This window comes from Phyllobates terribilis, unplaced genomic scaffold, assembly GCF_046119375.1.
Source record: "Phyllobates terribilis strain yellow unplaced genomic scaffold, ASM4611937v1 Scaffold_7__3_contigs__length_470593459, whole genome shotgun sequence".
NCBI classification, from domain to species: Eukaryota; Metazoa; Chordata; class Amphibia; order Anura; family Dendrobatidae; genus Phyllobates; species Phyllobates terribilis.
Genome location: NW_027362767.1, coordinates 363,096,727 through 363,123,448, shown reverse-complemented (window position 1 = coordinate 363,123,448; position 26,722 = coordinate 363,096,727). Strand labels below are relative to the sequence as shown.

General features: G+C 43.5%; 1 protein-coding gene across 4 annotated transcripts in view; it reads left to right on the top strand.

Annotated features, from left to right (window-relative positions):
* Positions 1 to 26,722, top strand: part of DOCK11 (dedicator of cytokinesis 11) — a 333,016-nt gene that overhangs the window by 144,360 nt on the left and 161,934 nt on the right. For all 4 annotated transcript variants that reach the window (XM_073641338.1, XM_073641340.1, XM_073641339.1 and 1 more), the window contains 3 exons: positions 16,196 to 16,374; positions 22,855 to 22,971; positions 26,292 to 26,367. In XM_073641338.1, coding sequence (XP_073497439.1) covers positions 16,196 to 16,374; positions 22,855 to 22,971; positions 26,292 to 26,367 — 372 coding nt within the window. The remainder of the gene's footprint in view (positions 1 to 16,195; positions 16,375 to 22,854; positions 22,972 to 26,291; positions 26,368 to 26,722) is intronic.

Sequence of the window (26,722 nt, the reverse complement as noted above, 5' to 3'; positions counted from 1 at the left end):
GCAAATTTATTAAAAAAGAAAAACTGAAATATCACATGGTCATAAGTATTTAAACCCTGTCACATGTTGTCCATTTCCTTGTGATCTTCCTTGAGATGGTTCTACTCCTTCATTGGAGTCCAGCTGTGTTCAATTAAACTGATAGGACTTGATTTGGAAAGGCACACACCTGTCTATAGAAGACCTCACAGCTCACAGTGCATGTCAGACCAAATGAGAATCATGAGCTCAAAGGAACTGCCTAAGGAGCTCAGAGACAGAATTGTGGCAAGGCACAGATCTGGCCAAGGTTACAAAAGAATTTCTGCATTACTCAAGGTACCTAAGAGCACAGTGGCCTCCATAATCCTTAAATGGAAGAAGTTTGGGACCACCAGAAGTCTTCCTAGACCTGGCCGTCCAGCCAAACTGAGCAATCATGGGAGAAGAGCCTTGGTGAGAGATGTAAAGAAGAACGCCAAGATCACTGTGGCTGAGCTCCAGAGATGAAGTAGGGAGATGGGAGAAAGTTCCACAAAGTCAACTATCACTGCAGCCCTCCACCAGTCAGGCCTTTATGGCAGAGTGGCTCAACAGAAGCCTCTCCTCAGTGCAAGACATATGAAAGCCTGCATAGAGTTTGCTCAAAAACACATGAAGGACTCCCAGACTATGAGAAATAAGATTCTCTGGTCTGATGAGACAAAGATAGAACTTTTTGGTGATAATACTAAGCGGTATGTGTGGAGAAAACCAGGCACTGCTCATCACCTGCCCAATACAATCCCAACAGTGAAACATGGTGGTGGAAGCATCATGCTATGGGGGTGTTTTTCAGCTGCAGGGACAGGATGACTGGTTGCAATTGAAGGAAACATGAATGCGGCCAAGTACAGAGATATCCTGGATGAAAACCTCTTCCAGAGCGCTCTGGACCTCAGACTTAGCCGAAGGTTCACCTTCCAACAAGACAATGACCTTAAGCACACAGCTAAAATAACAAAGGAGTGGCTTCAGAACAACTGTTACCATTCTTGACTGGCCCAGCCAGAGCCCTGAACTAAACCCAATTGAGCATCTCTGGAGAGACCTGAAAATGACTGTCCACCAACGTTCACCATCCAACCTGATGGAACTGGAGAGGATCTGCAAGGAAGAATGGCAGAGGATCCCCAAATCAAGGTGTGAAAAACTTGTTGCATCATTCCCAAGAAGACTCATGGCTGTACTAGCTCAAAAGGGTGCTTCTACTCAATACTGAGCAAAGGGTCTGAATACTTATGACCATGTGATATTTTAGTTTTTCTTTTTTAATAAATTTGCAAAAAATTCTACATTTCTGTTTTTTTTTCAGGCAAGATGGGGTGCAGAGTGTACTTTAATGAGAAAAAAATGCACTTTTTAGAATTTACCAAATGGCTGCAATGAAACAAAGAGTGAAAAATTGAAAGGGGTCTTAATACTTTCTGTACCCACTGTATATTCAACAAGTTTGCCTTTTACTTTGGAAGGGTCGGTACAATCAAACACCCCATTTCCACTGGTTCCAATCCTTCAATCAAATAGAAGTACCAGCTTATACCTCCATCCATCTACCAGCCAGTGAAGAAGATGATACAAGAAATGAAAGATGCTGATGTGATTAAGGACAATCGCAGTCCTTGGGCCGCACCAATTGTTCTCATCAAAAACAAGGATGGGAGTATTCGCTTTTGTGGGAATTATCGCAAACTTAACATTACCCACAAAGATGCATACCCCCTGCCCAGAATTGAAGAATCATTGACTGCCATGAAATCAGCAGCCTATTTCTCCACCGTAGATCTCACCAGTGGGTACTGGCAAGTACCAATGGCCCCACAGGACCAAGAGAAGACCGCATTCATTACACCCACGGGCTTGTTTGAATTTAATTGCATGCCCTTCGGCCTATGCAATGCTCCAGGAACCTTCCAGAGACTCATGGAATACTGCTTGGGTTACAAGAATTTTGAAACTGTGCTACTGTATTTAGATGACGTAGTCATCTACTCCAAAACCTACAAAGAACATCTCCGACATCTTGTTGAGGTCTTTGAAGTCCTAGCCAAACAAGGCCTGAAAGTCAAACTGTCCAAGTGCCATCTACTAAAACCCAAGGCCCAATACCTAGGGCACGTAGTTAGTGCAGAAGGAGTTATTCGAATCCTGACAAAATTGCCATGGTAGAAGACTGGCCTATCCCAACTACTATTAAAGGAGTCCACAGATTCCTCGGATTTGCCAGCTACTACAGGAGATTTATCATGAACTTTACTCGGATTGCTGCCCCCTTCCAATAGATCATAAAAGGACAACTGCGCCAAAAGATGTACAAAAGTCCCTTCATTCAATGGACTCCAGAACTAGAACAGTCCTTCCAAGAACTTAATGAAGTTAACCGAATCTCCGGTCCTTGCTTATCCGGACTACAATGTCCCTTTCCACCTGTATACAGAGTCCAGCCATATGGGACTAGGTGCAGTGCTAGCCCAGGTCAAAGATGACAAAGAAAGAGTTATAGATTACTCTATCACATCCCTCCAGCCAGTGGAAAAAAATGATCAGAATTACAGTTCGTTTAAGTTGGAATTCCTTGCATTATTGTGGGCCATCACCGAAAAATGTAAGTATTACTTGGCTGCAACCCCCTTCATCGTTTTCACCGACAACAATCCATTGTCCCGTTTACAGACTGCCAAACTTGGAGCCCTTTAGCAGAGATGGGCCTCCCACCTGGCCAGCTACCAATTTATCCTGAAGGCCGATCGAATGCCAATGCTGATGTCATGTTCAGGTTACGCACAACAGAAACAACCCGTTATGACGAAGATGAGTGAGAAGAAGTAGAAATGTCCACCTTCTACTCCTAGAATGTGCAGAGAGTCTAAAAAAAAGCTATTTCAGAACCTAGCCCCAGATCCATGGTGACCCGTGAGATTGGGCTGAAGTGAAGAAAGAGAGCAGAACCTTCAGAACCCTATGGAAGTTGCTAGAATCTAGACCCCCAAAACTCCCCATGGGCTATAGACAATCTGACCCAGAACTTTGCCGATTATGGCGTCAGAAAATATGTCTGCAGTTCTACAAAGGAGTGTTAGATTGATGCATCGTGAACCCCACCCTCACGAGAGAGTGTTTCAAATAGTTGTACCCAGACAAGATTCCAGCCTCATCGTAGAGGCCTATCACAACCAATCAGGACACTTTGGCTGCCAAAAGACTGAGATGACCATCAGAGAACGCTTCTATTGAATAAGATTGAGAAATGGTGCAGAGAATGTGTCTCATGTACTCTAAGTAGCCAAGAAGGTATAGAGCAAAGAGCCCTACTGCATCCCATTGTAACTCACCATCATTTGGAGCTTGTTGCTCTTGATCATGTGAAGCTACAAACCATCTTTACTGAATACCTCTGTGCTCTGACCATTATCGACCATTACACTAAATTTGTTGTGGCTGTGCCAGCCAGAGATCAGACTGTCCGGACCACTGCCACAGTATTTTTGAAACATTTTGTGAGGCCTTATGGATACCCTGAGCAGATTCTGACAGATCAAGGTCCCGCATTTGAGTCTGAGTTATTCCAAGAACTGTGTGCACTCTACGGCTGCAAGAAACTTTACACAACCGCATAGAATCTCTAATGCAATGGCCTATGTGAAAAGATGAATAAAACTTTGATTGACATGTTAAAGAATGTTCCATTCCCAGAAAGAAAAGAATGGCCTGAGTTGCTCCAAGAGTTAACTTTCCTGTACAACAATACCACCCACTTCTCCACTGGTTACATTCCTTATTTATTAGTTGATGTTTGGCTGTTCAGGGAAACTGCCTGCAGACCTTCAGCTAACTGTAAAGTGGAAGATCATTTTAATCCCCTACCTCAGACAGATTGGGTTGCAGACCTCCAAAAACGTCGGCAAGAAGCTAACAAAATCGTTGAAGACCGAATGAAAGCTGTCCGCCAAAGGCCAAAGGATGATTTCAATACGAGAGCCAAGGCCAAACCCTCACAAGTTGGAGACACAGTTTGGGCTAAAAAGAATCACCGCTCCCACAAGCTGGATGACCAGTGGGAATCCTGCCCTTACATCATCACCAGTATCCCGTTCCCAGGGGTGGAAGCGTACAGAATTGCCAGAGAGGACACTCAGCAAGAAAAGGTGGTCCATCGTAGCCGGATCAAGGCTTGTATACCCCTGGAAGTTCCAGTCCTGCCAGTTTCTACCCCTATTGCACCAGAAGAGACTTCCATAACCTCCACCACCCAGCTTGTTTGGCTTCATGTGACCTGTCTTCAGTTTATTATGCCAGTGCCTCCTTCTCCGCTAGAGAATTCTTACATATCTCCTGCAGTAGATTATGGTAAAAGAGCCAGGAGCATCGTCCACCTAAGAAGGGGAAGTGCTTGTACTGCAGAGATCCAAACGAGCGACCAAGTGATAGTTACCCACTCGTTACCAGGTAAAACAGGAGAATATGGAGTATAATGGTTAAATAGTAAATTTTTATTAATAGGAAAATTAGCCAGTTTGTTTAAAATTTATAGAGAAGACAAACAAACAATTTGACAAACAGGAGTCTTCGAAAATTAATAATTCCCCATAAGTATAGACAACCTCAACAAACATGTATCAACAGGTGTCTTAGGATCAAATGGTATAAATAGTATGCTACTTAAAGGGGAATACTTAACCAATGCACAGGGAGATGCTTAGTTTGCCAGGCAATAGAAAATCCAAAGGTGAAATTACTTATAGGCACAGAAAAACCCCAGCGGCATGCATAATGCAATGTCTCATGCCAAGTGGCTGTAGTAAGCATGCTACTACTAACAACACATCTTACCCGTGCATGGCAGGAAACTCAGGCAGTCATCAAACAGATAACGTAATCCCTGACACGCTTATTAATGCTGCCGATGATGTAAGGCACATGGGCATATATATAGAAAAGATGTATATCATCTCTAAGAAGAACATATAAGATGTACATGAGAATTGAATAGAATATTTCCAATAAATCATTCCTAAATAATTATATACAATGTTTCAAATAAGTATTCACTTGGGTTGTCTTCACTAAAGTGCTGATGACTCATCACATGCAGCCGTTTGGAGCAATATCGTAGGTCGAAGAGGGCATCATTTCATACTTTGTCACAATAAATATATATACAGTGCCTACAAGTAGTATTCAACCCCCTGCAGATTTAGCTGGATTGATAAGATGCAAATAAGTTAGAGCCTTCAAACTGCAAACGAGAGTAGGATTTATGAACAGAAGCATAAATCTTACAAACCAAAAAGTTATGTTGCTCAGTTGAATTTTAATAAATTTTAAACCTAAAAGTGTGGGTCAATTATTATACAACCCCTATGTTTAATATTTTGTGGAATAACCCTTGTTTGCAATTACAGCTAATAATCGTCTTTTATAAGACCTGATCAGGCCGGCACAGGTCTGTGGAGTTATCTTGGCCCATTCCTCCATGCAGATCTTCTCCAAGTTATCTAGGTTCTTTGGGTGTCTCATGTGGACTTTATTCTTGAGCTCCTTCCACAAGTTTTCAATTGGGTTAAGGTCAAGAGACTGACTAGGCCACTCCAACACCTTGACTTTTTCCCTCTTGAACCAGGCCTTGGTTTTCTTGGCTGTGTGCTTTGGGTCGTTGTCTTGTTGGAAGATGAAATTACGACCCATCCTAAGATCCTTGATGGAGGAGCGGAGGTTCTTGGCCAAAATCTCCAGGTAGGCCGTGCTATCCATCTTCCCATGGATGCGGACCAGATGGCCAGGCCCCTTGGCTGAGAAACAGCCCCACAGCATGATGCTGCCACCACCATGCTTGACTGTAGGGATGGTATTCTTGGGGTCGTATGCAGTGCCATCCAGTCTCCAAACGTCACGTGTGTGGTTGGCACCAAAGGTCTCGATCTTGGTCTCATCAGACCATAGAACCTTGAACCAGTCTGTCTCAGAGTCCTCCAAGTGATCATGAGCAAACTGTAGACGAGCCTTGACATGACGCTTTGAAAGTAAAGGTACCTTACGGGCTCGTCTGGAATGGAGACCATTGCGGTGGAGTACGTTACTTATGGTATTGACTGAAACCAATGTCCCCACTGCCATGAGATCTTCCCGGAGCTCCTTCCTTGTTGTCCTTGGGTTAGCCTTGACTCTTCGGACAAGCCTGGCTTCGGCACGGGAGGACACTTTCAAAGGCTGTCCAGGCCGTGGAAGGCTAACAGTAGTTCCATAAGCCTTCCACTTACGGATGATGCTCCCAACAGTGGAGACAGGTAGGCCCAACTACTTGGAAAGGGTTTTGTACCCCCTTGCCAGCCTTGTGACCCTCCACGATCTTGTCTCTGATGGCCTTGGAATGCTCCTTTGTCTTTCCCATGTTGACCATGTCTGAGTGCTGTTCACAAGTTTGGGGAGGGTCTTAAATAGTCAGAAAAGGCTGGCAAAAGAGATCTTTAATCCACACATGTGAAGCTCATTATTCTTGGTGCCTGAACTACTTCTTAATACTTTAGGGGGACCAAACAGAATTCTTGTGGTTTGAGGGGTTGAATAATAAATGACACTCTGAATTAACTTTTAACGTTTAAAAAAAACAAACAAACAAACAAACAAACAAAAAAAAACAATATTTGCTGCAGTGCATTTCCCACTTCCAGGCTGATCTACAGTACAAATGTCACAATGCCAAGTTAATTCCGCATGTGTCAACCACCAAAATCTGCAGGGGGTTGAATACTACTTGTAGGCACTGTATATACAGTTATATGAAAAAGTTTGGGCATCCCTATTAATCTTAAGCTTAATGTTTTATAAAAATTGGTGTTTTTGCAACAGCTATTTCAGTTTCATATATGTAATAACTGTTGGACACAGTAATGTTTCTGCCTTGAAAAGAGGTTTATTGTAGTAACAGAAAATGTGCAATCTGCATTCAAACAAAATTTGACAGGTGCATAAGTATGGGCACCTCACCAGAAAAGTGACATTAATATTTAGTAGATCCTCCTTTTGCAAAAATAACAGCCTCTAGTCGCTTCCTGTAGCTTTTAATGATTTCCTGGATCCTGGATGAAGGTATTTTTGACCATTCCTCTTTGCAAAACAATTCCAGTTCAGTTAAGTTTGATGGTCGCCGAGCATGGACAGCCCTCTTCAAATGATCCCACAGATGTTCAATGATATTCAAGTCTGGGGACTGGGATGGCCATTCCAGAACATTGTAATTGTTCCTCTGCATGAATGCCTGAGTAGATTTGGAGCAGTGTTTTGGATCATTGTCTTGCTGAAAGATCCATCCCCTGCGTAACTTCAACTTTGTCACTGATTCTTAAACATTATTGTCAAGAATCTGCTGATACTGAGTGGAATCCATGCGTCCTTCAACTTTAACGAGATTCCCGGTGCCGGCATTGGCCACACAGCCCCAAAGCATGATGGAACCTCCACCAAATTTTACTATGGGTAGCAAGTGTTTTTCTTGGAATGCTGTGTTTTTTTGCCGCCATGCATAACTCCTTTTTGTATGACCAAACAACTCAATCTTGGTTTCATCAGTCCACAGGACCTTCTTCCAAAAAGAAATTGGCTTCTCCAAATGTGCTTTTGCATACCTCAGCCGACTCTGTTTGTGGCATGCTTGCAGAAACGGCTTCTTTCGCATCACTCTCCCATACAGCTTCTCCTTGTGCAAAGTGCGTTGTATAGTTGACCGATGCACAGTGACACCATCTGCAGCAAGTTGATGCTGCAGCTCTCTGGAGGTAGTCTGAGGATTGTCCTTGACTGATCTCACCATTCTTCTTCTCTGCCTTTCTGATGTTTTTCTTGGCCTGCCACTTCTGGCCTTAACAAGAACTGTCCCTGTGTTCTTCCATTTCCTTACTATGTTCCTCACAGTGGAAACTGACTGGTTAAATCTCTGAGACAGCTTTTTGTATCCTTCCCCTGAACAACTATGTTGAATAATCTTTGTTTTCAGATCATTTGACAGTTGTTTTGAGGAGCCCATGATGCCACTCTTCAGAGGAGATTCAAACAGGAGAACAACTTGCAAGTGGCCACATTAAGTAGCTTTTCTCATGATTGCATACACCTGGCTATGAAGTTCAAAGCTCAATGAGGTTACAAAACCCAAAAAAGTGCTTTAGTAAGTCAGTTAAAAGTAGATAGGAGTATTTAAAACAAGAAAATGATAAGGGTGCCCATACTTATGCACCTGTCAAATTTTGTTTGAATGCAGATTGCACATTTTCTGTTAGTACAATAAACCTCATTTCAAGGCAGAAACATTACTGTGTCCAACAGTTATTACATATATGAAACTGAAATAGCTGTTGCAAAAACACCAATTTTTATAAAACATTAAGCTTAAGATTAATAGGGGTGCCCAAACTTTTTCATATACAGTGCCTACGAGTAGTATTCAACCCCCTGCAGATTTAGCTGGTTTGATAAGATGCAAATAAGTTAGAGCCTTCAAACTGCAAACGAGAGTAGGTTTTATGAACAGAAGCATAAATCTTACAAACCAAAAAGTTATGTTGCTCAGTTGAATTTTATTAAATTTTAAACATAAAAGTGTGGGTCAATTATTATTCAACCCCTATGTTTAATATTTTGTGGAATAACCCTTGTTTGCAATTACAGCTAATAATCGTCTTTTATAAGACCTGATCAGGCCGGCACAGGTCTGTGGAGTTATCTTGGCCCACTCCTCCATGCAGATCTTCTCCAAGTTATCTAGGTTCTTTGGGTGTCTCATGTGGACTTTATTCTTGAGCTCCTTCCACAAGTTTTCAATTGGGTTAAGGTCAGGAGACTGACTAGGCCACTCCAACACCTTGACTTTTTCCCTATTGAACCAGGCCTTGGTTTTCTTGGCTGTGTGCTTTGGGTCGTTGTCTTGTTGGAAGATGAAATTACGACCCATCTTAAGATCCTTGATGGAGGAGCGGAGGTTCTTGGCCAAAATCTCCAGGTAGGCTGTGCTCTTCATCTTCCCATGGATGCGGACCAGATGGCCAGGCCCCTTGGCAGAGAAACAGCCCCACAGCATGATGCTGCCACCACCATGCTTGACTGTAGGGATGGTATTCTTGGGGTCGTATGCAGTGCCATCCAGTCTCCAAACGTCATGTGTGTGGTTGGCACCAAAGATCTCGATCTTGGTCTCATCAGACCATAGAACCTTGAACCAGTCTGTCTCAGAGTCCTCCAAGTGATCATGAGCAAACTGTAGACGAGCCTTGACATGACGCTTTGAAAGTAAAGGTACCTTATGGGCTCGTCTGGAACGGAGACCATTGCGGTGGAGTACGTTACTTATGGTATTGACTGAAACCAATGTCCCCACTGCCATGAGATCTTCCCGGAGCTCCTTCCTTGTTGTCCCTGGGTTAGCCTTGACTCTTCGGACAAGCCTGGCCTCGGCACGGGAGGACACTTTCAAAGGCTGTCCTGGCCGTGGAAGGCTAACAGTAGTTCCATAAGCCTTCCACTTACGGATGATGCTCCCAACAGTGGAGACAGGTAGGCCCAACTACTTGGAAAGGGTTTTGTACCCCTTGCCAGCCTTGTGACCCTCCACGATCTTGTCTCTGATGGCCTTGGAATGCTCCTTTGTCTTTCCCATGTTGACCATGTCTGAGTGCTGTTCACAAGTTTGGGGAGGGTCTTAAATAGTCAGAAAAGGCTGGCAAAAGAGATCTTTAATCCACACATGTGAAGCTCATTATTCTTGGTGCCTGAACTACTTCTTAATACTTTAGGGGGACCAAACAGAATTCTTGTGGTTTGAGGGGTTGAATAATAAATGACACTCTGAATTAACTTTTAAAAAAAAAAAAAAAAATTTGCTGCAGTGCATTTCCCACTTCCAGGCTGATCTACAGTACAAATGTCACAATGCCAAGTTAATTCCGCATGTGTCAACCAGCTAAATCTGCAGGGGGTTGAATACTACTTGTAGGCACTGTATATATATATATATATATATATATATATATATATATATATATATATATATATATATATATATATATAGTGACAAAGTCACTGGTAAAGTGATAGAGTGAAGATATGTTTCACGGAGGCTATTAGCTTCCGTGAATTGAAACCGTGGAGTTTGCTCCAGCATGTTATTTGCTGAGAGGGTTAAACCTCCATTTTAAAAGGGAGTGTTTTTTGTGAATGGCCATTGTGAAGGGCAGGAGGCCATTCACCATTTCTCCACCTCTGGGTGTGGTTTGGAGTTTAAATACTTTGCCTGCTGAGGCATTCAGTGTTCAGTGTCTGGAGAGGCATACTTCAGAGAGGAGACGTGTGTTCTGTGCTAATCTGAACTCTGTGTTTGCTGGACTCTGAGCGGGTGGATCCCCGCTAGCACAAGGACTGTGTTTGGTATCACCACTTTGCTTTGTTTTCCTGTTTTTGCCCAAAGGCCGTGTTTGTTTTACTTCCCCACGATTTATGCTGCCTAATAAATCTGGGCAGAATTTAAAGAGACAGTGTTCCTGTGTACCTCTATGTGCAACCAAGTGAGCTGATGAAAGGTGGCGGTAGAAGTGCGGACAACATTCTCAGGAGGCACGTGTAGCAGCTGAGGACAAACCGCATGTCCTGGGTAAAGGTGGCCATAAGCCAGGAAACTAAGTCAGACAATATGGAGGACTTGGTCAAGCATTTTAGCCCAGCAGGAGACAATCAAGCTGCTATTGCAACAGATCCACCAACAGCAGCAACACCAACAAGACCAGCTCAGACAGCAGCAACAGCAGATGGAGTTGCTTGCAGAGGCTGTTTGTGCGAGGCCAGCAGCTCCTTCCCCAACTCCAGGTGATGACTCATACGTCCAATAAGCGGTAAGACGAGCCATGCAAAAAATGACCCCGGGGGATGATGTGGAGGCATTTTTAACTGTGTTTGAGCGGATGGCAGAGCGAGAGAAGCTACTGCCGGAGCAGTGGTCGGAGGTGCTGGCCCCCTAAGGGACTGGATGATCCCCAGAAGGCTTATTACAACCAGGCCTCGCAAGATGCCCAAGAGTTTGTTAAACTTAAAACTGAGATACTGGCTTGTGCTGGAGTGACTATGCCAGTCAGAGCCCAAACCGTTCAACACTGGGCGTATTATGGTGATAAACCCCCTCGCTCCCAAATGTTCGACCTTCTGCATCTTGTACAGAAGTGGATGGAGCCGGAGTCTTCCACTGCAGCCCAGATGTTCGAGCGGGTTGTCATGGACAGATTTGTTCACTCTATACCTAGGCCGGTGCAGACTTGGGTTGCGCATGGAGACCCCCAGAATGCGGACGACCTGGTCTGCCTCGTAGAAAGGTACCAGGTGGTCGAGAGGTCCCTAAGGAAGCTGGGAGGTGCTGCATCCCCTTACTGGGGAACCCAGAGGGAGCCCGAGTCCCGAAAGAGGGGTATTGAAGCCACCGCTGGGGGTAGTCCGAGGTCCCAAGGGGTCACTGAGGGTATGCCAAAAGCTGCTGGGAAAGACTTGATCTGCTGGAGGTGTCACGGTCCTGGACACATAGCCGCCCGTTGTCCTATGTCCTCCGAACAGATGGACTGCAGTGTAGGAAAACGCTGTTCATACTATGCCTACCCCGCCTTCAGTGTGGACTATCAGCCCTGTGAGGGGCCACAGTCATGTTCCGTGACCATAAATGGAGTGTTAGTGTCGTCAGGACTCCTGGAATCAGGAAGTTTGGTGACCCTGGTAAAGGCCACACTTCCCCACCAGTTGATCCCAGGGAAGTACGTGGGCGTCCGCTGTATTCACGGGGACGCCAAGGACTACCCCGTCGCCCGAGTGACAAAACTAACTGTGGGGCTGAATCCCATGAGGTCGGGGTGGTTGAGGGCTTGTTACACCCATTGTAATCGGGCTGGACTTCCGGCTGTTCTAGGACTTATGGGGAAGGCGGAGGTTCCCACAAGCTCAGACCGGATTCGGTTCGTCCATGAAGAATTCCCATTACAGCCAGAGGCAGATGAGTTCTCCCTGTGTGTCCTTGCTGGCGAAGTAGGCGAGACAGGGACCCATGAGGATGAGATTCCTGAACTGGGTGTTTCTGGGGGGAATTTTGGTACGGCACAATTGCAGGATCTTACGTTGAAAGGTGCATTTGACAATGTGACTGTAATAAATGGGGTTGCTCAAGAGCCGGGGGCTGACACCAGGTTCCCATATTTCACCTTAAATGAGGAGCTGCTCTATCGGGTCACTAAACCAAGAGGGGAAGTGATAGATCAGTTGTTGGTGCCGAGTCCCTATAGACACAGGGTATTAGATTTGGCCCATTTGCATGTTTTAGTGGGGCATCTGGGAGTAGACAAAACCCAAGAGCGGGTCTTGAAGAAGTTCTACTGGCCTGGGTGTCACCAAGACTTTGCTAATTTCTGCCGGTCTTACACTACACGTCAGGTAACTGCTCCCATGTCCCACTTCCGGTGTCCCCTGGTTCCGTTACCCATTATAGAGGTCCCGTTTGACCGAATTGCCAATTTTGTAGGGCCCTTAGTTAAGTCCGCCCCGGTCACCAATACATACTGGTTGTGCTGGACTATGCAACACGGTACCCAGAGGCGGTACCATTGAGAAACTCCTCTGCCAGGAGCATAGGCCGAGAGCTGGTACACATCTTCTCCTGGACGGACCTGCCAAAGGAGATCCTGACAGACCAGGGAACTCCTTTCATGTCGAAGGTGATGAAGGAGTTGTGTAAGGCTCTCCAGATTGCACAACTCAGGACGTCAGTGTACCATCTGCAGACGGACGGCCTGGTGGAGAGGTTCAACAAGATCCTAAAGTCCATGCTTACAAAGGTCGTGGAGAAGGATGGACGAGACTGGGATTGCCTACTCCCCTACCTGCTATTCTCCATTAGGGAAGTTCCCCAGGCCTCTACGGGGTTCTCACCCTTTGAGTTGCTTTACAGACGGCACCCTCTGGGATTGTTGGACATTGCGAAGGAGACCTGGGAAGCCGAGGTAACACCCCACCCGAGCGTCATCGAGCATGTGGCCCAGCTGCAAGACCGGTTCACAAGGGTGATGCCGATTGTAAGAGAGAGCCTCCCTCAAGCACAAGAGGTCCAGGCAAGGGTATGCAATCGGGCAGCGAGACTGAGGCAGTTTAGCCCTGGAGACCAACAAATGGAAAGGGCCATATGAAGTGGTCGAAAAGTTGAGTGACGTCAACTACAATGTCCACCAACCAGGAAGAAGAAAGCCGTATCAGGTGTGCCACGTTAACCTGCTCAAACCTTGGTGAGACAGGAAGCCGGTGGAAGCTACGTGCCTAGGGGCCCTTCCTGAAGCCAGAGTCAATGATGTCACAGTGGGAGAGACACTGTCAGTGGCCAGGTGTAACAGTGCCGAGAGCTGCTTCAGCTGGCCTATTTTCAGAGCTGCCAGGTTGTATGCAGGTGGTCAAGCATGAAATCTTGACGGAGACACATGTGAGGGTGAATCAAAGGCCGTATCAGATTCCTGAAGCCTGCCGTGAGGTGATCTCCAAAGAGGTGAGGAGAATGTTGAGCCTGTGCGTCATTGAGGAGTCAAAGAGCAGCTGGTACAATCCCATTGCCCTGGTGCCGAAGCCGGATGGAGAATGACGGTTCTGTAATGACTACAGGAAACTGAATGAGGTGTCAAAGTTCGTCACGAATCCGATGCTCCACATTAATGAGCGCATTGAGAGGCTAGGGTCAGCCAGATATATCACCTTTCTGGACCTAACAAAAGGGTACTGGCAGATTCTCTTGTCCCCAAGTGCTAAGGAGAAGACGGACTTCTCTACTCCTGACGGGTGCTTTCAGTACACCAGGATGCCGTTCAGTCTGCAGGGAGCCCCAGCTACCTTCCAGAGGGCCATGGACTGGATCCTAGCTTCTCACAAAAAGTATGCCGCAGCTTACCTGGATGACATTGTAATATTCAGCCTGGATTGGGGAAGTAATTTACAGAAGGTCCAGGCGGTACTGGATGCTCTAAGGAAGGCTGGGTTTACGATAAACCCATGGGGAAAGAAAAGGCAAAATACTTGGTCTACATCGTCGGAAGAGGTGAAATAAAGCTGCAAGTAAATAAGGTGGAGGCTATCCGAAATTGTCCGCAGCCGAACTCCAGGATGCAAGTCCTGGCGTTTCTAGGAAGTGTGGGGTATTATCGGCGATTCATCCTAAATTTCACCATGATAGCCGCCTTCCTGACTGATCTTCTTAAGGGCACGAAGACATCGATGGCCAAGTGGTCCCTTGAAGCGGAGATGGCATTCCAGGAGTAAAAGCTTGCCCTATATAAACAGCCAGTCCTAGTAGCACCTGACTAAACTAAGGAGTTTGTGGTTCAGACTGACTACTCCGAGGTCGGTTTGAGAGCTGTGTTGTTCCAGGAAATAGATGGGGTCGAACATCCAGTCCTATTCCTGAGTAGAAAACTCCTCCTGTGAAAAGAACTATGCCATCATAGAGAAAGGGTGCTTGGCCATCAAATGGGCAATTTAGACTCTAAGATATTACCTGTTAGGCAAAAAGTTCAGGCTAGTATCAGATCATGCGCCCCTGAGATGGATGAGGGAAAGGAAGGGGAAGAATCCCCGGGTGACTAGGTGGTTTCTAGCACTCCAAGACTTTAATTTTCATGTGGAGCACAGGCCAGGGAAACTACATAGTAATGCAGATGCCCTGTCCAGACTTCCCTGCTTAGCGAGTGAAGGTACAAAAACCCCCGGCTTTGGGCACGGGGAGGATATGTGACAAAGTCACTGGTAAAGTGATAGAGAGAAGATATGTTTCACGGAGGCTTTTAGCTTCCGTGAATTGAAACCATTAAGTTTGCTCCAGCATATTATTTGCTGAGAGAGTTAAACCTCGATTTTAAAAGGGAGTGTTTTTTGTGAATGGCCATTGTGAAGGGCTGGAGGTCATTCACCATATCTCCACCTCAGGGTGTGATCTGAGATTTAAATACTCTGCCGGCTGAGGCATTCAGTGTTCAGTGTCTGGAGAGGCATACTCCAGAGAGGAGACGTGTGTTCTGTGTTTGCTGGACTCTGAGCGGGTGGATCCCCGCTAGCACAAGGACTGTGTTTGGTATCACCACTTTGTTTTGTTTTCCTGTTTTTGCCGTGTTTGTTTTACTTCCCCAGATTTATGCTGCCTAATAAATCTAGGGAGAATTTAAAGAGACAGTGTCCCTGTGTACCTCTATGTGCAACCAAGTGAGCCAGTCTACCACAATGTATATGACTTTTACTGTGCAAATGCCTTAGGTGTGGAAAAAAATCCACAAAGTAATAATTCTTTCGAAAATAGAAATATTGATAGTTTATTTTTTAGCAATTAGCAAAGTGAACCTACAAAGGTGAAATCTAAATCAAATCAATATTTGATGTGACCTCCCTTTGTCTTCAAAACAGCATCAATTCTTCTAAATACACTTGCATAAAGTCAGAGATTTTTTACAATTAAAGTTTATAGTCCGGTGTATGAGTAATCAGTTATAACAAACAGTTATGATCATTTTTTTCATATGTAGGTTGTTAGTTAAAACATAGCCATTAACTGAAACAGAAGCTCCTTCAAAATTGCAATGTGCAGGGAAATCAAAGAGCCTGTAAAAGCCAAACAGTGCAAAATGTTTAGTAAAACCCAATTGCAAAAATTAGTATTAGCCCAAAACACATCGGTTATGTAAAAAGAAAAAAAAATATGTCCTTCAATATGTCACTGTGCAATGTTTTGACCTGATATGATGAAGTACAAGGAGTTACTGATCCATTCTTCTGATCTACAGAAACTATTATATCTAACAGTTTTATTGCAAAGTCTTGATACATTAATATATGTGTCTGTACTATCTGGGCAAGGATATTCACAGTTCATAGGTATCAGTGGAGAAAGATCCATTTGTAGACAGCTGTAAAAATATTTTCTCTATATTGCACCGCATAAAAGCATATGTGATAATGTTTTAATGCCTTCTAGCATATGCCTAAGTTCTTATCAGAACCTGCAAATGTCCTTTCATGTGATTCCTATAGTATTTGCTAAAATGCTATATCTTGCCTATGGAACATTACTAGCTGATTTCTAAATGTCCTTTTTTTTTTCTTTTAAAGCACAGAATTAATTCTTGTTTCTCTTTGTTTGCAGATATAAATCTTGAATACGGTTTAACAGATGATTATTGCAAAAATCATTTTCTCGTCGGTCTCTTGTTGAGAGAAATATTACTGGCCATGCAGGAGAACTGCGACATCAGATTCGCTGCCATCTCCAGTCTAAAACACCTGCTAATCAAACACGCATTTGACAACCGATATCAACACAAGGTAATTGATTTTTTGATGATCGTACAGTAGGACTTCTCAGAGATTCATTGAAATAATGCTTAATAAAAATGTGTCGGAAAAGTATCGATTTATTTAGGGGATTTCCAACAGAGCAAAAATAAAAATAAAGGGTGTTTATATAGTATGTTAATTAACGTACTAATATTATCCCTGGTATCCCATTCCTCTGTTAGCTGCTTCATCTTGGACGTCTTTGCTTCTTGTTCTGTTCTCAACAGCGTTTCATGTGTCAGCACATGACGGGAGCATCTTATTTCAATAGCTAAACCAGCCCCCGTCTCTTTGTATACAATGGTGCCAGTTTGTTTATTTAGGCTATGTGCCCACGATGCAGAAATGAAGCAGAAAATTTCTGCAGCATTTCTGCATCTCCCTGGCAGAAAAAACGCATGCGGATTGTACATGTGTTTTTCCTGCGAAATACATGCGGATTGACAAGCGCTTTCAAAGCGATTTTAGCATCACTTGGAAAGTGCTTGACAACTAGGTCACACTATATAAATCCATGCAAACAGCATGGATTTATATAGTGTGACCTTTAGAATGGTTAAAAATAAAAAAATAAAGCTATACTTACCTTCCGATGGCCCGGCGTGTGTTGCTGCGCTCGTTCCTGGCTGCCAGCTGATCGCGGGACACTGCACTGAAAGACCTGCCGTCACATGACTGTGACGTCACCGCAGGTCCTTCAGTCCTGCCCGCAAGCGCAGGGAAGGAGTCCAGGGGCCGTCAGAAGGTGAATATAATCTTTATTTTTTACTTTATTCTTTTTTTTACAGTTTTCTATGGTACCTGGGTGTGGATGAGCGTCTTCTCTTCTCCACACTCGGGTACCATCCGCACATTAGAACGCGCCAATTACGCAAGTACAGATGTAGTCTTGTGGAATTGGCGCGTTCTAATGCAAGTCAATGGCGGCGAAAACGCAGCACTTCCGCAAAATAATTGGTAGTGCTGCTTTTTTTTCCGCAATGATAATCCGCAGCGGAAATTTCCGCAGCATGTGCACAGCACATGAGGATTATCATTGGGGAACATTGTTGCCCTTCTACCAAGCGTTTTTAATGCGTTTCCGCAGCTGCAAAAACGCTGCGGAAACGCATTAAAAACGCATCGTGGGCACACAGCCTTATAGTAGTTTTTTAACCATTTCCACTTCAAAAAGGTATGCTAATAAGGGAAAGATATTGAAGAGAGGGAAAGATATTGAACAGCAATTTTTTTAAATTTTCCTCTGAAAACCCATCCACTCCCAGCCAAGTGTATTTGTGTATGAAGAGGGATTGGTGCAAGGGGCAGCTGTTCGCCTCGCAAGCCTTTGGCCTACAGTTATCCAAAATGTATGGGCAGCTTTAGCCTGACCTACTAATAGGGAATATGAGTACTCACAGCGCCTATGGCAGCATATACAGCCTGGTAGATATAGTGAAAACAGAAATATTTTATCTTACCATCATATTTTGGGTCTTTTCCTTCACTCTCCATGATTTCTTTATTTTTTTTTAATAACTATGTGAGAAGTGGACATGTACTGTACTCATTCTGATGTACAACTGATGAAGTTTGTGCGCTCCATGCCAGTTACAATGTCTGTCCCTGCTTCTGTCCCTTATCCCCTTTCCCTTTTAGAGCATTAGGCTGGTTTGATACGTGCATGAAACTTGGCTAAGTCTCAAAATCGCCATGGAAATTTTCAATAACAATTTGTATGGGCCAATAAAGGAGAGAGCCACATGCTACTGGAAGGTGTCAGGTTTCCTTGCTACAATATATACCAAAGAGTTGCATAATTACGTGAATTACTGGTTTAAGCAAAAAAAAATATATGTATATGTGTGTGTGTGTGTATTTATATATATATATATATATACATATATATATATATATATATATATATATATATATATACACTGCTCAAAAAAATAGAGGTAACACTTAAACAACAGAATATAACTCCAAGTAAATCAAACTTCTGTGAAATCAAACTGTCCACTTAGGAAGCAACACTGATTGACAATCAATTTCACATGCTGTTGTGCAAATGAAATAGACAATAGATGGAAATTATTGGCAATTATCAAGACACCCTCAATAAAGGAGTGGTTCTGCAGGTGGGGACCACAGAGCACATCTCAGTACCAATGCTTTCTGGCTGATGTTTTGGTCACTTTTGAATGTTGGTTGTGCTTTCACACTCGTGGTAGCATGAGACGGACTCTACAATCCACAGAAGTTGCTCAGGTAGTGCAGCTCATCCAGGATGGCACATCAATGCGAGCTGTGGCAAGAAGGTTTGCTGTGTCTGTCAGCATAGTGTCCAGAGGCTGGAGGCACTACCAGGAGACTGGCCAGTACACCAGGAGACGTGGAGGGGGCCGTAGGAGGGCAACAACCCAGCAGCTGGACCGCTACCTTTGCCTTTGTGCACGGAGGAACAGGAGGAGCACTGCCAGAGCCCTGCAAAATGACCTCCAGCCGGCCACAAATGTGCATGTGTCTGCACAAACTGTTAGAAACCGACTCCGTGAGGGTGGTATGAGGGCCCGATGTCCACAGATTGGGGTTGTGCTCACAGCCCAACACCGTGCAGGACGCTTGGCATTTGCCACAGAACACCAGGATTGGCAAAATTGCCACTGGCGCCCTGTGCTCTTCACAGATGAAAGCAGGTTCACACTGAGCACATGTGACAGACGTGACAGAGTCTGGAGACGCCGTGGAGAGCGATCTGCTGCCTGCAACATCCTTCAGCATGACCGGTTTGGCAGTTGGTCAGTAATGGTGTGGGGTGGCATTTCTTTGGAGGGCTGCTCGCCATAGGTAGCCTGACTGCTTCCCGAGATGAGATCCTCAGACCCCCTTTGAGACCATATGCTTGTGCGGTTGGCCCTGGGTTCCTCCTAATGCAGGACAATGCCAGACCTCATGTGGCTGGAGTGTATCAGCAGTTCCTGCAAGATGAAGGCATTGAAGCTATGGACTGGCCCGCCAGTTCCCCAGACCTGAATCCGATTGAGCACATCTGGGACATCATGTCTCGCTCCATCCACCAACATCACGTTGCACCACAGACTGTCCAGGAGTTGACGGATGCTTTAGTCCAAGTCTGGGAGGAGATCCCACAGGAGACCATCCGCAACCTCATCAGGAGCATGCCCAGGCGTTGTAGGGAGGTCACACAGGCACATGGAGGCCACACACAATACTGAGCCTCATTTTGACTTGTTCTAAGGACATTACATCAAAGTTGGATCAGCCTGTAGTGTGTTTTTCCACTTTAATTTTGGGGGTGACTCCAAATCCAGGCCTCCATTGGTTAATAAATTTGATTTCCATTGATGATTTTTGTGTGATTTTGTTGTCAGCACATTCAACTTTGTACAGAACAAAGTATTCAATGAGAATATTTCATTCATTCAGATCTAGGATGTGTTATTTGAGTGTTCCCTTTATTTTTTTGAGCAGTGTGTATATATATATATATATATATATATATATATATATATATATATATATATATGTATGTATACAGAACAGACCAACAGTTTGGACACACCTTCTCATTTAAAGATTTTTCTGTATTTTCATGACTATGAAAATTGTACATTCACACTGAAGGCATCAAAACTATGAATCTTCACATGTGGAATTATATACTTAGCAAAAAAGTGTGAAACAACTGAAAATATGTCTTATATTCTAGGTTCTTCAAAGTGGCCACCTTTTGCTTTGATGACTGCTTTGCACACTCTTGGCATTCTCTTAATGAGCTTCAAGAGGTAGTCACCGGAAATGGTTTTCACTTCACAGGTGTGCCCTGTCAGGTTTAATAAGTGGGATTTCTTGCCTTATAAATGGGGTTGGGACCATCAGTTGTGTTGTGCAGAAGTCAGGTGGATACACAGCTGATAGTCCTACTGAATAGACTATTAGAATTTGTATTATGGCAAGAAAAAAGCAGCTAAGTAAAGAAAAACGAGTGACCATCATTACTTTAAGAAATGAAGGTCAGTCAGTCCGAAAAATTGGGAAAACTTTGAAAGCGTCCCCAAGTGCAGTTGCGAAAACTATCAAGTGCTACAAAGAAACTGGCTCACATGAGGACCGCCCCAGGAAAGGAAGACCAAGAGTCACCTCTGCTTCTGAGGATAAGTTTATCCCAGTCACCAGCCTCAGCCTCAGAAATCGCAGGTTAACAGCAGCTCAGATTAGAGACCAGGTCAATGCCACACAGAGTTCTAGCAGCAGACACATCTCTGCAACAACTGTTAAGAGGAGACTTTGTGCAGCAGGCCTTCATGGTAAAATAGCTGCTAGGAAACCACTGCTAAGGACAGGCAACAAGCAGAAGAGACTTGTTTTGGCTAAAGAACACAAGGAATGGACATTAGACCAGTGGAAATCTGTGCTTTGGTCTGATGAGTCCAAATTTGAGATCTTTGGTTCCAACCACCGTTTCTTTGTGCGACACAGAAAAGGTGAACGGATGGACTCTACATGCCTGGTTCCCACCGTGAAGCATGGAGGAGGAGGTGTGATGGTGTGGGGGTGCTTTGCTGGTGACACTGTTGGGGATTTATTCAAAATTGAAGGCATACTGAACCAGCATGGCTACCACAGCATCTTGCAGCGGCATACTATTCCATCCGGTTTGCGTTTAGTTGGACCATCATTTATTTTTCAACAGGACAATGACCCCAAACACACCTCCAGGCTGTGTAAGGGCTATTTGACCAGGAAGGAGAGTGATGGGGTGCTACGCAAGATACCTGGCCTCCACAGTCACCAGACCTGAACCCAATCGAGATGGTTTGGGGTGAGCTGGACCGCAGAGTGAAGGCAAAAGTGCCAACAAGTGCTAAGCATCTCTGGGAACTCCTTCAAGATTGTTGGAAGACCATTTCTGGTGACTACCTCTTGACGCTCATCAAGAGAATGCCAAGAGTGTGCAAAGTAGTCATCAAAGCAAAAGGTGGCTACTTTGAAGAACCTAGAATATAAGACATATTTTCAGTTGTTTCACACTTTTTTGTTAAGTATATAATTCCACATGTGTTAATTCATAGTTTTGATGCCTTCAGTGTGAATGTACAATTTTCATAGTCATGAAAATACAGAAATTTCTTTAAATGAGAAAGCGTGTCCAAACTTTTGGTCTGTACTGTATATATGTATATATGTACGCACATACACACACACTGTAAAGCTTAACTTCACCATATTGACGACATGCGTGTAATATAATTAGTATTTGCATTGCATTTTAAAAGCTGTGTGTATTTCTCCTCTTGCGCAGACTGGTAGGTTGTCCAGCAAACCACTGGAATTGATCACTGAGTAGTTGGTAGCAGAAGCATTGGGTCACAATTCCACCACGCTGTGAGTTACTGCTAAGCCACTCTTTTGGATAAGGGCGTGCTGAGCTGTCAGTATTGTGAGTGACAGCCCAATCACCCAATCTGAGGCAGGTGCTTGCTCGGCTGCCAGTATTGTGATTGAATGTCCAGCTGCCCAGTCTGGCCGAGCCTGCACTGTCTTCCAGGTGTCACCCATTCTGGGTGATTAACTGGCTATTTAACTTGCTAACTATTAGCAGACCTTGCCAGTTTTAGCTTAGCTCAAGTGGTGTGCATTTGCTCTGTGCTCTAAGTTCCTGTTTTCTGATCTTTGTTGCCCAACCTAGAACCTTGCCTTTGACCATCCATTTGTCTAGCTCTTGTTCTTGGAATTCTGACCCCGGACTGTGACCTGACTAAGCCTTTTTCTCACCCCTCTATTTATGATGAGCTCTCTTGATTTCTGACCCTGGACCTCTTGACTACCCTGCCTCACTGTTTGTTATGTACGAGAAAAAGTGATGATGCGCAGATCATAAACACTGATGCACAAGCTAAAAATAAATCCAGAACACTTAAAAAAATGCCCGTTTTTCATTTACAAGACATTTGATTACATCAATGTAGACAGAAACTTCAGCACCGAAAAGAATGAGAGAGAGAATTTCTTGATGCAGTAAGCGAGTATTGTTTTATTTTGATCCGGCAAGAAATGGTCCAACATTTTTGACCTACAACTGTTTTTGTCAAGGACATCTGTATGTGGGGAGAGCCGAGTATCCGAGTATAAGGTAGATGCGGCTAAGCGCTAGCTGTGGGCCCACAGATGTCCCCGATAAAGACTGTTGTTGGTTCAAATGTTGGACCATTTTTTGCTGGATCAAAATAAAACAATACTCACTCATAAGAAGTTCTCTCATCTTTTTGGATGCCGAGGTTTCTGTCTACATTGAACCAGGACTTCGATCCTTTCCTTGATCAGGCATACTTCATGAACAGTGGTGCCAGTCTATCCTTTAGAATTTGATTACATCCCGGCGTGTACATTATAATATATTATTTATACATCAGAATGATTTTATCAAAGTAATTATTATGTCACTTATTAATGGCTGTTTTGCAGAATCAGCAAGCAAAAATAGCCCAGCTTTATCTTCCCTTGGTGGGGATGTTGCTAGAGAATGTCTCCCGGTTTGCTAGCAAAGACACACTGTATAACTGCACTGCTATATCCACCTCAGTAAGTATTTTTTCCTAACTAAAATTTGGATATTATATTGCTACAATTGTGGAATAACAGAATCATAGAGTAATTTCTTATTATGACATTATACAGTGGGTACGGAAAGTATTCAGACCCCTTTAAATTATTCACTCGTTGTTTCATTGCAGCCATCTGGTAAATTCCAAAAAGTTAATTTTTTTTCTAACTAAAGTACACTCTGCACCCCATCTTGACTGAAAATACAGAAATGTAGAAATTTTTGCAAATTTATTAAAAAAGAAAATCTGAAATATCAGAGATGCTCAATTGGGTTTAGGTCAGGGCTCTGGCTGGGCCAGTCAAGAATGGTCACAGAGTTGTTCTGAAGCCACTCCTTTGTTATTTTAGCTGTGTGCTTAGGGTCATTGTCTTGTGGGAAGGTGAACCTTCGGCTAAGTCTGAGGTCCAGAGCACTCTGGAAGAGGTTTTCATCCAGGATATCTCTGTATTTGGCCGCATTCATGTTTCCTTCAATTGCATCCAGTTGTCCTGTCCCTGCAGCTGAAAAACACACCCATATCATGATGCTGCCACCACCTTGTTTCACTGTTGGGATTGTATTGGGCAGGCGATGAGCAGTGCCTGGTTTTCTCCACACATACCGCTTAGAATTATCACCAAAAAGTTCTATCTTCGTCTCATCAGACCAGAGAATCTTATTTCTCATAGTCTGGGAGTCCTTCATGTGTTTTTGAGCAAACTCTATGCAGGCTTTCATATGTCTTGCTCTGAGGAGAGGCTTTCGTCGGGCTTCTCTGCCATAAAGGCCCGACTGGTGGAGGGCTGCAGTGATAGTTGACTTTGTGGAACTTTCTCCCATCTCCCTACTTCATCTCTGGAGCTCAGCCACAGTGATCTTGGGGTTCTTCTTTACCTCTCTCACCAAGGCTCTTCTCCCACGATTGCTCAGTTTGGCTGGACGGCCAGGTCTAGGAAGACTTCTGATGGTCCCAAACTTCTTCCATTTAAGGATTATGGAGGTCACTGTACTCTCTGGAACCTTGAGTAATGCAGAAATTCTTTTGTAACCTTGGCCAGATCTGTGCCTTGCCACAGTTCTGTCTCTGAGCTCCTTGGGCAGTTCCTTTGAGCTCATGATTCTCATTTGGCCTGACATGCACTGTGAGCTGTGAGGTCTTATATAGACAGGTGTGTGCCTTTCCAAATCAAGTCCTATCAGTTTAATTAAACACAGCTGGACTCTAAGGAAGGAGTAGAACCATCTCAAGGAAGATCACAAGGAAATGAACAGCATGTGACTTAAATATGAGTGTCTGAGCAAAGGGTCTGAATACTTATGACCATGTGTTATTTCAGTTTTTCTTTTTTAATAAATTTGCATAAATTTCTACATTTCTGTTTTTTTTTCAGTCAAGATGGGGTGCAGAGTGTACTTTAATGAGAAAAAAAAATGAACTATTTAGAATTTACCAAATGGCTGCAATGAAAAAAAGAGTGAAAATTTTAAAGGGGTCTGAATACTTTCTGCACCCACTGTACATCATATTGTATAAACTAAGAGACTAAACATAATGCTAAGGGTTCCAACGTGCCAGCGCCTGCAATTAGTCGTAAACATTGCAGGATTACATTCTGTGAAAATGAGAAAGTAATAAGTATGGAAGCTCCGGACAATTGGTTGTTGGGGAGTTAAGGATCCGGCATGTCTGATTTTTGACTGCCGACCCTTTTGTTCTCCTTGAGATCAAAGAGAACACCGGAGCATTCGGCTGAACAAGCACTCCTGTGTATAGGAGAGTTGGGTGAGATAGCTACTGGTCATCTAATATGTATAAACACCTGTTATTTTCTTCTAAAAAAAAAGCATCCAAGTACTTTTTGAAACCATCAACGGTTCCCGCTCAGACCAGCTTTTGAGGGTGACTATTCCACAGATTAATAATTTTTATGGTAAAGAAGCCTTTTCTCCTCTGGAAATTGAATCTTTCTTACTCCAGACAGAGGAAATGCCCCTTGACTTTTGAGTGGGATTTACATGAAACATACTTTTGGTATGGGCCATTTATGTACTTGTTAATCAAATCCACCCCTATACATTTCTTCTGAATATTAAATGATTCATTTTTCTTCATAACTATGCCCCTTATCAGTTTTGTGGCTCTTCTTTGTACTTTTTCTAACTTCAGGGCATTCTTTCACTGAACTAACGCCCAGAACTGAACTGAATATTCCAGATGAGATTGCACTATTTGTAAAGTGGTAGTATTATGTCCTTAAGTTCATACTTCTTTTAACACATGACACTATCCTTATTTAATCTGCAATCTACAAGTACACCCAGATCCTTCTCCAAAAGTTATACTCCTAGTTTTACTGCCTCTAGAACATATGATGCGTGCAGGTTATCAGTGGCCAGATGCATAACTTTATATTCCTCAACATTGAACCTCATCTGCCAAGTGGATACCCAACCACTCAGTTTGTCCAAGTTAGCCTGCAATTTATGAAGATCTTCTATAGACTGCACACTGCACTATACTACTTAGTTTCGTCTCATCTGCAAAAAATACAGACAGCACTATTAATCCCTTCTTCTATATAATTAATAAATAAGTTGAATAACAGAGGACACAATCATTGTGCCTTTTCACATGTACTTTCTTAGCAAATCGATTGTTTGCACATACAAAAAAAATTAAAGAAATAAATAACAACGAGTCTTGTCCCACTTATAGAATCCTAGAATGTTAGAGTTCGAGGGGACCTCCAGGGTCATAGTGTCCGACCCCTGCTCAATGCAGGATTCACTAAACCATCTCAGACAGATGTCTGTCCAGCCTATGAAGACTTCCAGGGAAGGAGAACTCGCCACCTCTCCTGGCCGCCTGTTCCACTCATTGATCACCCTCACTGTCAAAAAGTGTTTTCTAATATCTAATCTGTATCTTCTCCCATTCAATTTCATCCCTTTGCTTCTAGACTTTCTTTGTGCAAATGAGAATAAAGCTGACCCTTCTAAGTAATTGGTAAAGAACTAATAGAACTGCTCACCTAAGAGGGTTGTGTGATACACAACACCTATTAAGCTTGGCATCCAGATGCTGCCCATTCCTAGGGATATGTCAGAAATAGATGCCGGGAACGGAAGTGGTTTTGCGCTGTCTGGAGTCACGACAAACCAGCAGAGTTTCGCAGAGTTTTAGAGTAAAACAAAGCTGTCAGAAACCAAAGAGCCTGTTTGTATTTTATACTGTCTGAGGTATTGGCAGCATGAATAATGAACCGGTTCCCATTAAATGATCGTCACTTACTTACACTACATTATTTTTTTGCAGGCGTCCAGGGACACATTTATGTGCAGCTTTTCTTCTCCTTCCAACAGATCAAGTTTGATCATAGACAAAGATGCTGGTGAGTAATAACTTGTCAATTAAAAAAAAAAAACACAAAAAATGTTACTTTAGATTACAGTAGATAATGGAATGGGTTGCTATATTATTCGAGAACACTTTAAGAATGTCTCTTTTACAGGAGGGACTGAATCCATAATAGCCTACAGGGCAGACTATAACAGCCCGTGTAATGCACTACAGACATAGACTGTCATGATCTCTGTAAAAAATAGACAAAAAATCTTATCTACAGTATGTAGTGTATTTAAATCACGTCTGCGATAAGTGAAACATCAGTTTTTCCCCAAAAGGAGATAGCCTTTATTACACCCACAACTTTTTTCCCAATGGGAAAACATTGTAGCCATCTGCAG